Here is a 17,188-nt window from a genome sequence, read left to right on the forward strand (position 1 = left end):
ATGCGGCATGTCCTCTATCCTTGTCTTTGTCTTCTCTTCCATACAGCATGTCCTCCATCCTTGTCTAGTCTTCTCTTCCATACAGCATGTCCTCCATCCTTGTCTTTGTCTTCTCTTCCATGCGGCATGTCCTCCATATTTGTCTTTGCCTTCTCTTCAATGCAGCATGTTCTCCATCCTTGTCTTTGACTTTACTTCCATACAGCATGTCCTCCATCCTTGTCTTCTCTTCCATACAGCATGTCCTCCATCCTTGTCTTTGTCTTCTCTTCCATGCGGCATGTCCTCCATATTTGTCTTTGCCTTCTCTTCAATGCAGCATGTTCTCCATTCTTGTCTTTGAATTCTCTTCCATGCGGCATGTCCTCCATCCTTGTCTTTGACTTTACTTCCATGCAGCATGTCCTCCATCCTTGCCTTTGTCTTCTCTTACGCGCAGCATGTCCTCCATATTTGTCTTTGTCTTCTCTACCATGCAGCATGTCCTCCATCCTTGTCTTTGAATTTACTTCCATGCAGCATGTCCTCCATCCTTGCCTTTATCTTCTCTTTCATGCGGCATGTCCTCCATATTTGTCATTGCCTTCTCTTCCATGCAGCATGTTCTCCATCCTTGTCTTTGACTTCTCTTCCATGTAGCATGTCCTCCATCCTTGTCTTTGACTTTACTTCCATGCAGCATGTCCTCCATCCTTGCCTTTGTCTTCTCTTCCATGTGGCATGTCCTCCATCCTTGTCTTTGACTTTACTTCCATGCAGCATGTCCTCCATCCTTGTCTTCTCTTCCATACAGCATGTCCTCCATCCTTGTCTTTGTCATCTCTTCCATGCGGCATGTCCTCCATATTTGTCTTTGCCTTCTCTTCAATGCAGCATGTTCTCCATCCTTGTCTTTGAATTCTCTTCCATGCGGCATGTCCTCCATCCTTGTCTTTGACTTTACTTCAAGGCAGCATGTCCTCCATCCTTGTCTTTATCTTCTCTTCCATGCAGCATGTCCTCCATCTTTATCTTTGACTTCTCTTCCATGCGGCATGTCCTCATGCCTGCTTTTGTCTTCTCTTCCATGCAGCATGTCCTCCATCGTTGTATTTGTCTTCTCTTACATGCAGCATGTTCTCCATCCTTGCCTTTGTCTTCTCTTCCATGCAGCATGTCCTCCATATTTGTCTCTGTCTTCTCTTCCATGCGGTATGTCCTCCATATTTGTCTTTGTCTTCTCTTCCATGCGGCATGTCCTCCATATTTGTCTTTGTCTTCTCTTCCATGCGTCATGTCCTCCATATTTGTCTTTGTCTTCTCTTCTATGGGGCATGTTGTCCATCTTTGTATTTGTCCTATCTTCCATGCGGCACCGAAAAATGAAATCTCCAAAAAGGACTGCACTTTTCTTGGGGGTTCCATTATAAGAGGCATACATGTGGGAAAACAAGTAAGGTGCTTACCTGGAGCCAGAGTCGTAACTAGGGCTGTGCTGGAGGGACGGCTGTCTACAGAGCAAACATGAAGGGGTCACAGGGAATTAATATTTTAGATTAATTTGGTTAAAATTGAGGGTTTGGGGACAACACATTTCCTTCTTGCCCCAGGTGCAACAATTTCTAGTTACAAATCTGCCTGGAGCCACAGCTCCAAGGGATAAAAAGTGAATGTTGAAAATTGTGAATGCAGCAAGAAAAGATGGGGAGGTGGATGTCATTGTTAAGTGAGCAGTTTGGAAGCTTCATCAGGAACTATTTAAACTAGCAGAGGGGGCAGTGAACTAAACAGGAATAAAGCAATCTGCTCCCCCAAATAAGAGGTATTTTTTCTGCAGGCGAATAGAACAGTAAACATTTCCACAGCAACAGAAGACAATCCAGATCAAAACAAAATTAACATAGACAGAGAGAAGAACATAGCTAGGAATATAAGAAATGCACAAACAAAACTCTTAGAGCTGTGTGTGAATATACTGGGAGCTTAGGAAACAAAATCCCAGAACTAAGTACTATAATGACAAGGGATGATCTGGATAACTACCCCCGGAATAACATTGTTGTGTGACAGGATCATTTAGCTTATGAGTCACCCTACCTTTGCAGTCTGGCTGGGCCAAGATGCAAAATGTATACTTAACCTCATGTGTCAATCTCCCATTGTCCCATAGATTGTAAGCTTGCGAGCAGGGCCTTCTCACCTCTTTGTCTGTTTTACCCAGTTTGTTTATTAGTTTATTACGTTTGTCCCCAATTGTAAAGCGCTACGGAATATGTTGGCGCTATATAAATAAATGATGATGATGATGATGATGATATTATGGCTATTATGGAGTCATGGTGCAATGAAAATCACGACTGGGACATAACTATATTGGGATGTACTTTATTTAGAAGGGACAGAGTGGGAAGAATTAGTGGAGGAGTAGCAATGTATGTGATATAATACATAAATACCACTTTAATACAAAGTATGGATGACCATAAAAACGGAGGACAAACCTATTCTTCCTACTGGCTTGATCTATAGACCACCAGGTGAGGAAGAGGAAAAGAGGAACTGGACAGGAACCTATTGGAGGACATCAATAAAATGTAATTGAAAGGTGAGGTAACAATCATGGGAGACTTTGATTTACCGGATGTGAACTGGGAGGGGTCTTTTGCAAATACCACTAACAGTAGGGACATTCTTAATTCCTTGCGGAGAGCATTCCTCAATCAAATGGTGAGGGAGCCGAATTTCACACTTAATACTTGCAAATGGTGTCAGAATATTTGATGTAAATGTGGGAAAGGACCTTGGAGCCAGTTATCATCAAGCGGTTTAGTATAAAGACAGAGACCGACTCATACCACATACAAAAACAAAGGCGTTAGCTTTTAGGAAAGCTGAATTTGTAGAGATGGGAAAATGTGTAAGTGACTGTCTGGCAAATAAAATGGTGCATGGTTTACAGCAGAAAACTTACCTGGAAAAACTGAAAGCTCTTAACATGTATAGTTTGGAGGTAATAAGGGAGAGGGGGGACATGAAAGAAACTTTCAAATGTATCAAGAGTTTCAACAAGGTACAGGAGGGAAACATTCTTCAAAGGAAGAGTAGTATAAGAACACGAGGACATGCAGTGAAACTGGAGGGAAGTAGGTTCAGAGGAAATTTGAGGAAAAATTACTTCACAGAAAGGGTAGTGGATAAGTCAAATAGCCTCCCATAAGATTCGGGATCAGGTGGTAGGGGCTCTTTTTGGTGAGCTTACCTTGGGCGTCTGCGCTTGACGGGAGTGTCTTTGGGATTGGTGCTGCCGTTACGGATTCTTCGGGTGTTCCGGTTCCCGAACTTGTTGTTTGTCTTCTTGTTTGTGCCGTGGCGCAACCTGGGGAGAGAAAAGAGAGAGAGAGAGGGGGGGGGCAGGGGTGGTGTGTGGAGAACACAGTACAGAAGCGTTACCAACAATATACTCTTGGGGCTTGTGGTGGGTTATAGCTCGTTTTGCTGGTGTGGGTCTATAGCTCTTTGCCCTGTTTACAGCCCTAATGCAATGTATATTGTGGTGGTTTGGTACCTCTGTATGGGGTGTGTCTATAGGTCTGTGGGAGTGTTTTTAGCCCTTGACGACCGTTCCTTCTCTGTTTCCACCTCTGATTCTCTCTCCCCCTCTTCCTCCCTTCCAGTCAGGGTCCCTCAGGGCTCTGTCCTTGGACCCTTACTATTCTCACTATACATCTCTTCTCTGGGTGCACTCATCAGCTCCTTCGGCCTCAAGTACCACCTTTATGCTGATGACACTCAACTCTACCTTTCCTCTCCTGATCTCTCTCCCTCCCTTCTCTCCAGGGTATCCGCATGCCTCTCTGCCATCTCCTCCTGGATGTCCTCTAGATTTCTTAAACTCAATCTTGCTAAAACTGAACTCATTTTCTTTCCTCCCTCTCGTACCTCCTTCCCCTCTGACCTCTCTATCACTGTTGACAACTCATCTATCTCCCCTGTTCCCCAACTCCGCTGCCTAGGTGTCATCCTCGACTCCTCTCTCTCCTTTGCCCCTCACATTCACTTTCTCGCCAAATCCTGCCGTTTCCAGCTTCGCAACATTGCCCGCATTTGGCCCTTCCTCTCCCAGGATGCCACCAAATCTCTCGTCCACTCTCTGATTATCTCCCTCTTGGACTACTGCAACCTTCTCCTTATCGGCCTCCCCCTCTCTCATATCGCTCCCCTTAGATCTGTACTTAACGCCGCTGCTAGGCTTATTTTCCTCTCTCGCCGTTCCACCTCTGTCTCCCCACTCTACCAAGCCCTTCACTGGCTCCCCTTCCCCTACAGAATCCTTTTCAAGCTCCTCACTCTGACTTACAAGGCCCTTGCCAACTCCACTGCTCCCTACATCTCTAACCTTATCTCTATTCACACTCCCTCCCGCCCACTGCGATCATCCAACGATCGTCGCCTCTCTTCCCCTCTGATTACCTCCTCTCACGCACGTATCCAAGACTTCTCCCGCGCCGCTCCCCTCCATTGGAACAAGCTCCCCCGCTCCATCAGAACTTCCCCTAATCTGTCCTCTTTCAAACGAACATTAAAAACCCACCTTTTCCTTAAAGCCTTCCAGTCTCATGCCTAAAGTCCCACCGGTCAGCTACCTCTCTTTCTCATCTCTTCTTCCCTTCTCCCCCTTCCTCGACTCCATCTCCGTTTCTCCCGTCTCTCCGTCTAATCCATGTGTCTGTCTGTCTTCCCCTCCCTTTAGATAGTTCGCTCCTTTGAGCAGGGCTCTCCAACCTCCTGTTTCCATCACTTTTAACTGCGCTCTCCAGCTACTCAGCTCACCTCCTCTCGGTCCCTCTGTCCTCTATCTCCTCTCACTTCTCTCCGCTCCCCTCAGTGACTCTCAACCTGTCATCCGTGCCCACACTCTTGGGCCATAGTTACCTGCCTATACTCACTTTTCCCCTCCCTCCCTCTCTTTCATGCTGTGCCTGAGCCCCCAGAGTTATAGTGCTTACTGTTACTTGTACTGTGCCATTGTTTGTCCTTGTACGGCGCTACGGATACTTTGTGGCGCCCTATAAATAAAAATTAATAATAATAATAATAATAATAATAATAATAATTCTCTGGTTCATACCTGTTCAAAAAAATATACATGTTTTCATCATATCCCGGGCTCCATAGCTGTCATTTCCAGCTTCCAGCTTTGAAGTGGATCACTAATATATCAGGAAACGTTTTATACCATCAGAGCTCGGCACCTTGGATGATTTAAGTAGCTTGCCTGCGCTTATTCAAATATAATAGAGATGATAAATAAAGTCAAGTACTCTATTAGGTAAATGGGCTGTGGTTTTTCAAAACTTTCCTTCTGTGAACTGATTGGTGAGTTTTTTAATGTGAGCCATGGAAAAGTAAAAGAGACCATTGCTACCTGATAAAGACATTTTAAATTTGTACCGTAATTGGCCAACTGTAAACACATTCAGAGTTCACAGCTAGAGTGATTTGGGTCCCATAAATCTTCCTAAAGACAACTAATACTCCAGCGCAAATGGAACCTATTGTCAGATGAGATTAAAACATTAGGAGGAGAGAGCATTATTCTTAATATATGTCATTTCCTCAAGATGGGACCAAGTGAAACAAAAAAAATTTGGTACCTAGTGTTAAATGTGATGCTGAATGGTATCCTACCTCCTGATTAAATAATTGGAAGGGGATTAGCTGTGAATTGCACTCATTCTCAAAGTGGATCATACCACTTACATCAGAGAAATAAAACAGAAAAATAGTGCGCACAGGTGAATATTAATTAGTCTATATGTGATTAGACAAACTTCAATATAAATGGTCATCCAATGTGTGTCAAAAATGAAGACTGTGGGAATTAAAAAAATATAACCATATCCAAATGATCAGACAGAATCCTAAACTATTCATGCTGCACCTCAAGATGCTAGAAAAAAAAAGTGTTTTTATGATCCTCTTTTAACTTGGTGTAAAGCAGTGATGGACAACATGTGACCCTAGGGCCAGTATGTGGCATTCAGAGCCTTCACCTGCATCCCACAGCCCTTTCTTGCTTTATTGTCAGATGTGTTTGTTATAGCTTGTAACACTTGGTTAGAATGCCTGCTGATATATTATTACAGATAGGTGTCCCTTTCTTTGATTAAATATTAGGGATGTGCACCGGCGACTTTTGAGGTCTCGTGTTTTGTGTTTTGGATCCGAATTTTCTCGATGTTTTGGGTTCGGATTTGTTTTGCAAAACACCTGCCGAAACGTTTTGGTTTGGATTTAAGGTTTTGGATTCGGATTTTTTTTGAAAAAAAACTAAAAAGTGTAAAAATCAAGTTTTTGGGCTTATTTTCACTCCTACGCTATTATTAACCTCAATAACATTCAATAACAATAATTTCCACTAATTTAAAGGCTATTCTGAACACCTAACACCTCACAATAATTTTTTTTTTTTAGTACAAAACGTTGCAACGAGGTATCTTTCTGGACTGCGTAGAGGAGTGTTCCCCACAATACAATTAAAAACCCATCCACTGGTCTAAATTACACCCAAAAATAGTATCTGGACTGCGTAGAGGACTGGCCACTGGCCACCACAATATAATATATAGAAAACCTTCAACAGGTCTGAATTACACCCAAAAATAGTATCTGGACTGCGTAGAGTAGTGGGCACTGGGCACCACAATAAAAAATATATAGAAAACCTTCAACAGGTCTGAATTACACCCAAAAATAGTATCTGGACTGCGTAGAGTAGTGGGCACTGGGCACCACAATAAAAAATACATAGAAAACCTTCAACAGGTCAGAATTACACCAAAAAATAGTATCTGGACTGCGTAGAGTAGTGGGCACTGGGCACCACAATAAAATATATAGAAAACCTTCAACAGGTCTGAATTACACCCAAAAATAGTATCTGGACTGCGTAGAATAGTGGGCACTGGGCACCACAATAAAAAATATATAGAAAATCTTCAACAGGTCTGAATTACACCCAAAAATAGTATCTGGACTGCGTAGAGTAGTGGGCACTGGGCACCACAATAAAATATATAAAAAACCTTCAACAGGTCTGCATTACACTGCACATACGGCTGCTCCTCCATCCTCTCCATCATATACATGTTGGAGTTCCAGAGTGTGAAAACCTCTTGTTTTTGATAATGTCAGTGCATTTTGAATATTTTTCAATTTGCCCCACAACACTGAATGTACTTTATCTATGATACGCATCTATCTATCTTGACTGCGTAGTGTGGTGGCCGCGGTACACAATTTGGTACCGAGGCTACAATATAATTAAAAAACCCTCCACTGGTCAGAATTCCACCAAAAAAGGGTATGGACTGCGTAGTGTGGTGTGCCCGGAACACAATTTTTTACAGCGCCAACAATATAATTAAAAAATTGGGCATCAACTGTCACCGTTGTTTAATATCTGATACACCTAAATATGGACTGCACAGTGGAGTGGCCCTGGTAGTAAATTTGGTGCCGGGGCCACAATACCTGCTCCAACTTCCAAGTGTAGTGTTTATAAAGACAGACAGCGTCGAAGTGTTATTAGTTGACTTTCTTAACCCTAAAATTGTCCCTGTTGCAAATATTCGTGCAATGGACAGTTACTTTTTCATTGAAAGACTCAAGCTTTCAAGTGTAGTGTTTATAAAATATAAACAACAATACAGTAGTTTTAGAGCACGTCAATACCTCTTGTTTTAAATTATGACAGGGCATTTTACTTTTGGTTTAATTTCTTGAATTTGTTTAAATTTGGTTTTACTTTTTGAACATGGCAAACGACTGTTGATTGGTCATATAATGCAAAAAAAAAAGTTCCAAGATGGAATTGTCCTTGGGCCCTCACACCCACCCTTATGTTGTTGAAATAGGACATGCACACTTTAACAAACCAATCATTTCAGCGACAGGGCCTACCAAACAACTTTGGCTGAAATGATTGGTTTGTTTGGGCCCCCACACCAAAAAAGCTATTCATCTCTCCCTGTACAGACTAAACAGGCTCTACTGAGGCAAGATGTCGTCCTCATCCTCAACCTCTGATTCCTCTCCCCCTACAGTGTGTACTTCCTCCTCATCACACATTATCAATTCGTCCCCGCTGGACTCCACAACCACAGGTCCCTCTGTACTATCTGGAGGGCAGTGCTGTACTTCATTGAGGAATTGATTATTAATTGCAGAATGTGTGAACTTTGTAATATTGCAGTACCACTGGACTTTTACTGCTGAATGTGTGAACTTGGTAATATTGCAGTACCAATGGGCTTATACTGCTGGATTGGTTTTGCAAATTTGGTTATAATTATTTTTTTTTTAAAAATTTTATTTTTATTTTTTTTATAACTTTTTTTTTTTTTAAAAAAAAAACTTGGGAATAATGGGGAAATAACTATGCCCTTAGAAGCACAGAGCACAGGACACAGCACCACTGGACTGAACAGGACACAGCACAGGACCCAGCAGCACCACTGACCTCAGAAGGACAGAGCACAGGACACAGCACCACTGGACTGAGCACAGCACAGCACAACACAGCACAGCACAGCACTGAACTGAACAGCACGAGATATAGCAGGACAGAGGACCACCTAACACACCCTCCCTCTACCCTGATCAATGCCCGAGTGAAGATGGCGGCGACTAGCGGGGAATTTAAAGGATCCGAGTATCGCGAGATCCGACAACGGGATTATGAGTCAGAGCCTCAGTTTCAGATTTGAATTTGGCGCCAATACCCGGATCTGTCTCGGATCCGACTCGGATCGGCAACGTTCGGGTGGGCTCGGATTTCATAAATCCGAGTGCGCTCATCTCTATTAAATATATTGTTTTAACTACTTACAAAGATTATGGGTAATGTGCTGCCCTTTTGAAGGTTAGAGGGCCACCCATAAGGCCCCTGAATTGTATCAGTTTGCCTAACACTGGTGTAAAGTCTCCCTAAAGGCTATGATATACCACTGTAGCCTTCAACGCATTTTGTATGTCCATCTGCTCACTTCTTCAAATAAAGTACCCTTTTGTGAGTGAATCTATCCCCTTTTTCTGAGCAAGTAAGATACACTCATGAAATACGTTGATGGCTACTGTGTTGTACTACCAGACTTTGATATTTTTTTTTCTATTTTTATTTAATTTACTATGCAGATCTTTGAGAAATTGCATTCATTAGAACCTCACCTGGTTGATTTTGAGTATAGAGTATTAAAGTATTTTCATCGTTTCCCAATAAGCATTGTCTAAGCGTTTTGTGTGGTTCCAAAGCACAAGCAATTAATTTAGCAAAAGCAAAAGTTTAGCAGTTCAATAAATAAGTAAAGTACAGTACAGCCGATATATTATACATATATACATACGCCGCACCCGCTGCACTCTGCTGGTACCAGCTACAGTCCTTCAGTCCTGAAGACTGTGGTCAGAGATGACTGTTTATCTGGTTCCAGGGAGCTTTATATAAACACTTAGTGATACAGTGAGAACAATACAGATGAGTTGGCTTGCTTCCATAGGTTCAGGCTTCAGGAGGGTCCAGTGCAATGCAAGCCATTGGCCAGTTCAAACAACCCCCTCCAAGGGTTGGGGTCAACATTCCAAGGGTGGGGGTCTGCTCTCCAGATGATGCATACTTAGTTTTCCCGACAAGAACTGGTCTATTAGCATTACACTGACAATATCATTCTAATCATTTATTCCCTATCATCGATAACTAGCGCATGCAATGTGCGATCCTTTCGGTGAATGAACCAGACAACTGCGGATTAATAGGGGATTAGAATGATACCAAACATTACATGCTTCCCATGACCTGAACTTAAAATATCACTAAAGTGTACATATAACCTTATAATATATAACTATAAACCAAATAACATCTGCTCATAAACGACTGTGGAATGGAACCATTATAAATATGAAATATATATATAAATGAATGTGAAAGTGCGAGTGTATGCGTGCGTGCTTTATTGCGCGATTGCGCCATGACACGTAACACGTGGCGTACTGATCGCAATCGCACGGTAAAACAATATTAATCAATATACTTTCTTTCATCCAATTATACAACTTCGACAAGAGTGACACACAGATCCAACAAATGTCATTTAACACAGTGCGCCCAAAACTTCTTCAAAACAGCCCCCATGTGTGCTGTTAGCTGGTGTACTTTACGCTTTTTGTACATTTCAACCCAATGATACAAGCAACAAGTCTTAAAGAAATCTATCGCTGTCTAGCTGGAGATTTTGAGTCCAAATTAATATAGTCACAACTTAAAACAAAATGATATTATTTTTACAGGTACGATTAGCTATTCATTACTGCAATATTTTATGTACTGTATGAAGATCAACTCCAGTCCTATTGCCAAGCAATATTTTACCACTGTCTTGGTCTGAAATAATAAATGCCATTTCCGAAAGTGCCAATTTGCAAAAGCAATTAGATAGCCATGGGTATACTGTACATTAATTGTATACTGTACATTAATTTAAGAAATCAGATGATGAAATAATAGCAGTGCACTGACAGATAAAACACTTGCTACCTTATTTAATAGTTAATCAATCAAGTACTGTGTTCCAGAGATCTTGGTAAATCCATCCTACACCATGCCATGAAATGTCACATAGATATATAATTTCATAGTTAAATAATTTGTGGTAACACCCAGTCTAGGTGACTGGCAGCAAACATCTGGGCACCAGTGCATAGTAGAATGAGGCTGCCCTTTAAATAAAACAGGTTGCATTCTGTTGCTCTGCATTTTTCTCTTTTTCTTTTAATATTCTCACTGTTTCCTATGTTTATCCCTTGGGGCTGTATTCTCTATCACATGAATGGTTACTTTTCCCTGTGAATCTTTTGCTCATGAAAGAAACACACATGCAGTCTCTGTGAAAGGAGAGCAGATTCAATTCTTCCATTTACCTGTACGTGTTTCAGGGACATTTGTGGCTGTCCTTTCACCTGCGTCTAGTCTCTGAAGGTGATTTTCAACAACGCCAATACCCATGTTTTTATCTGGATCTTGAAATCTCATTTGTTTGTTCACCTCCGGTTTGTTTTTTTCCTGCTTTGGAAGAAATGATTCTTTGCAATTTTAAGAAAATTGAAACGTTGCTCTACTACAGTATACTGACTCTGCTCACTGGCTTCCAAGGTAAGGATTTGAATATTATTAACTGCACTGTTGTTTTTAATTAAATATGTGTTGTTTGTTTCCATAATTATCCTAGAATACTTATCAAGTTTAAATTTATCTCAGGTAGACATATTTGTTTTTTTTATGTTTATGCGCTTAAACTGTAATACAGATATAGATTTTTCTTATTTCATATTAACAACATTACGTATGTAATCGAATTTTTTTTCAGATTTATAAATTAAGGTTTGTTATTAGGGAAATCAGTCTGTGATTGGATATCATTGATATATTGGGGAGCTGTCTTGATCTGTCAATGGATAAAGTAATAGGTTAACAGCAGCATTATTTGGTATATTGTATGTTTATTTTCAGAGGAATCAGTCTAATAGTATTATTTGTTTATTTTTATTAATTTTTCAGAAGCGAACAATAGTTTTATTTTATGTCACATATTTATAGTTTGTTTTGGTGAATTTTATTTTTAACAGAGACATGTGTTTTTACAATAACCCTATGCATTTTTTCTATCTATTGTTTGTAATATACATTAGTACTATGTGGTCACTTATCAGCAATGAAAAAATTAACAATTTAACTGCCAGAGTACGCTGCATTGAATTGCAGAAAATTGCAGGCCCTCTGGCACTAAAAGGGTTGAAAGACCAAGACAATTTAGTCAATGAAATTTTAATATGGTTAAGCCATGCATTAAACAAGGACTTAGGGGAGAGCTGCAGTCACAAGTACCTTGTGTAACATCTGCTTCACTTGTCATATCAAGATTAAGTGGATATTGCAGAAGTGCTCTGAAAACCTATTTTTATGTTCCATTCAGTATGTCTGCTCAATAAAACTTTAAAAATCTTGACGTTGCAAGGCTTTTAACCTAATTTACATGTCGAACAGGTTACTGTGAAGACCACTGCAGTCTTTCTAATTTTATCTATATGGTAGTCTGTGTGTTTAGGGGCCTGCGAATGAGGCATATAAGTGATCATTTTGGTGATGGCAACAAACTCAGCTTCCTTCATGGTGGTGCAACACATATTTTAATGCAAATGCTCCTATTATTCTGCTTGGAGTATTTTATACGAGCCAGAAACCGTGGTATCCCCTATTTCCTTTTTTATGTTTGTCTGTGCATTTTGTGTGACATCTTTCAGGCTTTATATGACAGAAAGGCGCATATTGACAAAAGTAAAAATGGCGCCTAAGGTTCCCCATACTAACACCTTTGGACGGCTGCTTGAAATACAAGTATTTCTTTTGTCACCTAAAACATACCTCACAATATTAACCCAGAAAAAAATGGCACAAAATAAGCCCCGTCTCACTAAAACTCCATGCAATCACTAACTGCCAAAACCCACACCTTTCCTGTAAACCCTGCCCCATTTATTGACCACAATTTAAAGCTGTCCCTCCAAAATGAGCACCATTGATAAGTATATCTAAAGTACTGCTCACTAGGGCCTTATTCATCAGGGGCATGATTCACCTTCTGATGTAAGTACCTTTGCAGGCCATATCTTGCGTGAAATAGATCTGTGCAAGCTCAGAAATGGACTTTACTCCATTGAATGCAATTGCATGCAATTCATGTCTGAACGCAAACATACCTCCCAACATTTAGAATTGCAAAAGAGGGACAAATTAAGCAGGGCCGCCATCAGAAATCATGGGGCCCAGTGCTAATGACGCAGGCAGAGCCCCCCCAATGAAACCCCTCACCCCACTCCACCCCCCCAAAAAATGCCTGCCCCTGGCGATTCACATTAATTACAATTTCATTTGCTTTTCATTTTTATTAATGCAGACCCTTGAAAACAAACAGAAAAACCCGAAAAAAAAATCTTTAAAATATACTTACAGTTAGAGATGTTGCAGCTGCTGCTCGCTGCTCCTTCTTCTTCTGCGGCGGCGGGACAAGGGAACAGTGGTGTGACGTCAGGTCACACCACACTACCAGTGAGAAGGGAGGATCACATGATCGCAGGGGCGGAGCAATGATTCCCCTGATCACGATTGGCAGCTGCCTGGCTGTCACAGGCAGATCACATGATTGCAGGGGAATGATTCCTCCTCCACCCCTGCGATCGCATTCTACTGGCTGGCTGTCACGGGGACAGCCAGGCTGAAGACAGCAGCAGACAACAGCGGAGACGCAGTGGAGACCAACGGAGACGCAGTGGACTGAAAGACAGCGGGCACCCTGGTAAGTTTGTGTTGCACCGCCACCGGGTCCCCTGGTGAGTCCGGGCCCGGTACAACAGTACCCCCTGTACCCCCCTGATGGCGGCCCTGAAAATAAGCCCCAATCCTGATCCACCCAAACCCCATCCACTTTTCTGTAATCGGGATACCCCACCAAAATGGGGACACTTGGGAAGTATGGACAATGACACGACAGTCTACGACTTCAGTGGTGGAACGGGGGAGGGAATGTGTGGACCAATGTAGGCAATGTACAGTAAGTGCATGTCAAGGGCATATTGACACAGATGCTGCTACATATGTGCAACTTCATGTCAAGAGAGTGAGATGGTGACAGTGACAGTGACAGTGTTCCAAACATGAGTATATACCAAGCTTCAGCCCAAAACTTATTTTAGCGTAAAACATAGTCCAAATTTGTCCTAACATTAACCTTACTCAAATGCTAAATGTATCCCACCCTAACAGAGTTGTGATGATGTCTCACCAAATTCTAGATGTATAACAAACCCTCACATGGCAACATTTCTACTAACGGAACCATAAAGAAAATGATCTTTTGCCTTGTCTGTGGAGACACTTGATTCATTATACTTGTGAAATACCGTTAGAAGTTGCCCTTAAAGTTTTGTAAAAGAATATGGATGCCCACTAATGTGATTTTTACAATAGGCCCATTATTGTCTAAAGGCAACAGGTCCTGTGAAAATCCTCCCATTTTGCATGACTAAGAAGATTCTGTGGACACCTGCTAAAATGAGAATGCTTCCAAATATGCACACTACATTTTTTTTTATAATATCTCATCTTTTCCTTTATTTTCAGAGTCAGGCTCATTACTGCATTTGTCCTACTTTTTCAATGGAACACCGTGATCCGCCTTTGTATGGACAGCTGCTCCCATAAAAAATGTTCTCCTCTTGCAAAACGTCTTATCTTACAAATCTAACTCATCTGTATGTCAATAAGAACAAGCTCAACTGCACAAAAATAACATCACAAAATCACTGACATTTTTCTGCTTTTTGGAGTGTTGTTGCTTACAACTATTGTACACAGACAGAAATATCTGCTAATAATTGGTTTGCAGTTACATAATAAGAGAGGAGTACATCTTTATAAAAATGATTTGTGACTAATTACTTAAATTTAAATTTATTTAAAATTTGTGTATTTGTTGAACCACTGGATAAACTGCCAGTTCAGTCAGTTCCCTCCACCCCTAGAACTTTCTTTCCCGTTCTCTGGTGTGGCTAGTGAGCTGGTAGTTAGTGAAGGTGTTTTCCAGCGCTGTTTTTCATATTTTGCTGTTTAAATTTGTACTTTATAACTGTATTGTTTTTGCAGTTTGTAAATTATCTTTATTGGTTTGGGCCTGATTTAGAATTGAATGTAGAGCTGGACAAACGGTATTCCATATTAGCAATAAGGCACATACACTCTTGTGCTCCCACATCTATATTTTGAGTTTCATGATCATTTTAAGATATGTGCAAACTTGTATGTAGTGTATAGAAACGTTCAGAGCAAAGATGTACCAGTCATCATCATCAACTCCTAAATTTGCACCCGGTTTATGTTGGATACTTAAAAATGCCTAAACCATGCGGAAAAAGACATTTCTGCATGGATTATGGCTTAATAAATAGGCCCCACAGACACATCTCACAGGGACTTGACAGGGGATAAACCATTTTTTATATGCTTTTTATTTTGATCTAAAATTTTATTTACACATTCATATTTTAAGGACATGATTATTTGATGTTCTGTACTACTGTATATTCTGAAATTTCCAGATTAAAATGAATAATTTAAAAAGCTTTTTACTACCTTAGGGGTGTGAACAAAAATGAATTAAACATATTTTCACACAAGATAATTACCACATGTTTTGCCATTTAATTGTTTACTACCCTATCCTGCCACCTTCGGCTACCCTGGCCATCCTTACAATTGCACAGTATTGACCTTTTTAACACTACTTGATATATGTTACCGTTTTTGTATTTCTACTAGTATTTGTTATTTGCGCTTCCAGTTATACTTGCGCTATGTATATTCTTGTGAACTTTTGTTTGTTTATGTGAACTATGAACCGTGTTTGTACTGTTCAAACTCAAATACGAGTTTAGTTTAAACCTATTAGGCTCTTCTTTCACATTGTGATGATCAGGTCCCAGACCTGCCTTTGAGAACTGGACACATCTGTGCTGTGTGTATAATACATTGGAACTTTTTACTTTTTATTGCTTGTGCTTGAGCCAGCGGGCACAGCTTGGCAGGTGAGCGGGGAGCGTGGTAAGGGCACACACGCAGATCCTACACAACAGTCTAGGCACTGGCTCATGGTCACAAGCCACACATGCCACTGTAGGCAGAGACTGGCACACACTTCACGTGAGGAGGAGAATGCACATGTATATTTTAGCTGGCAGTGAGGGCGTGGGGGCCCATGGAGTTGCTGCATCAGGACCCAAGATCCCTTTCAGTGGTCCTGGTGGCTTTATTTTTGGTGACTCATAATGTTAAGGGGTTGAATACACGACAGAAAGGATGAACAGACTAGGAGACTGTTTTAATTCCTCACATGCTCAGAAATTTTCCCCTCATGTTTGCTTTGCTAACACTCCTACAGACTCAAAAAAGGTTCTGATTTGCTTTCACAGTGATATTTTGGTTGAGGTCAGTGGCGAATTCCCCAATCTCCATGGCAGGTTTGATGTGAATTATACTATAGTTAATGTCTATACTGACTCTTTTTTACTAACTTTTTAAATATTTTTAACATAACAAAGGTTGAAAGTTTGAGAAACTAAAAATTGGTGTGTGTGTGAGGGGTACTTGAACATACCCCTTAATCCCACCAGCCCACCAACACACCACACTATTTCTGTTTGCACATCGGGTAACCCATTTGATAAGTGAGTGCAGTACTTTGATATGCTGGACATCTGGGTTCCACTTCCAGGGTTTATATTATTTTCATCCTTATCTCCATATCTCCTTTTCCTATCAGAACTATTTTTTCTGCTCAAGTAATTTGCTTTTTTTTTCAATTCTGACCTAAAAATAGTTCTAATAAGTTGGGTGGATTGCCCTATTTATCCTCTCTAGATAACCTCGACCTCCAAGTGCAATACCCCATTAAACTAAACTAATTTGGGGGCAGATCTGTTATAATCTACTTAAGGGTATGGTTGGTATGCTTAATGTGAGGACACATCTTGCATGGACCATTTAGCGGAACAGCTATTATAATCAATTGGTGGAATTTCTGAGTGTATGCTAAAATGACTAATATATTCATATATTCTCACATTCCTGATTACAAACTCAGGACAATTAAAATCTCACTGCCTAATCTGCTCAAATCACACTCGAGCCACAGACCACGCCTCTTTTTGGAAGGCCCATGTTCCATTGGTGGACAAAAATATTACTATTAACAACAATAATAAGACCAGAATGGGTGAACACACTGAATTATTAATGCTTGATGATGCATAATTGTTTACAAATGCTTCGGCACACATGAACTATAAATATAATACAGCACTGGCTACAGACATGTTCAGTATCAGTATTACTGATCAGGGCCGCCATCAGAGGGGTATGGCCGGTATGTTTTTTTGTCTGGCATCTCGGCAGCTCCCAGACACTAATAGACTGATGAGAGAGGGGGGAAGCGGAGCTTGTACGGCGAAGAGAAGGGGGGCATGTGTGTCAAAGAGGGAGGCATGGGGGCTCTGCCAGCTTAATTAGTACTGGGTCCCACAGTTTTGATAGCAGCCCTGCTTC

At 41.0% G+C, this 17,188-nt stretch overlaps 1 protein-coding gene across 1 annotated transcript in view; it reads left to right on the forward strand.

The window, feature by feature from the left end:
* The first annotated feature begins 10,761 nt into the window (after window positions 1–10,761).
* Window positions 10,762–17,188, forward strand: part of CHRNA6 (cholinergic receptor nicotinic alpha 6 subunit) — a 28,725-nt gene continuing 22,298 nt past the window's right edge. The window contains exon 1 of the mRNA XM_075203859.1: window positions 10,762–11,188. Within this exon, the coding sequence (XP_075059960.1) occupies window positions 11,113–11,188 (76 nt within the window). The 5' untranslated portion in view covers window positions 10,762–11,112. The remainder of the gene's footprint in view (window positions 11,189–17,188) is intronic.

The sequence above is a fragment of the Mixophyes fleayi genome, chromosome 1, assembly GCF_038048845.1.
Source record: "Mixophyes fleayi isolate aMixFle1 chromosome 1, aMixFle1.hap1, whole genome shotgun sequence".
Classification (NCBI taxonomy): domain Eukaryota; kingdom Metazoa; phylum Chordata; class Amphibia; order Anura; family Limnodynastidae; genus Mixophyes; species Mixophyes fleayi.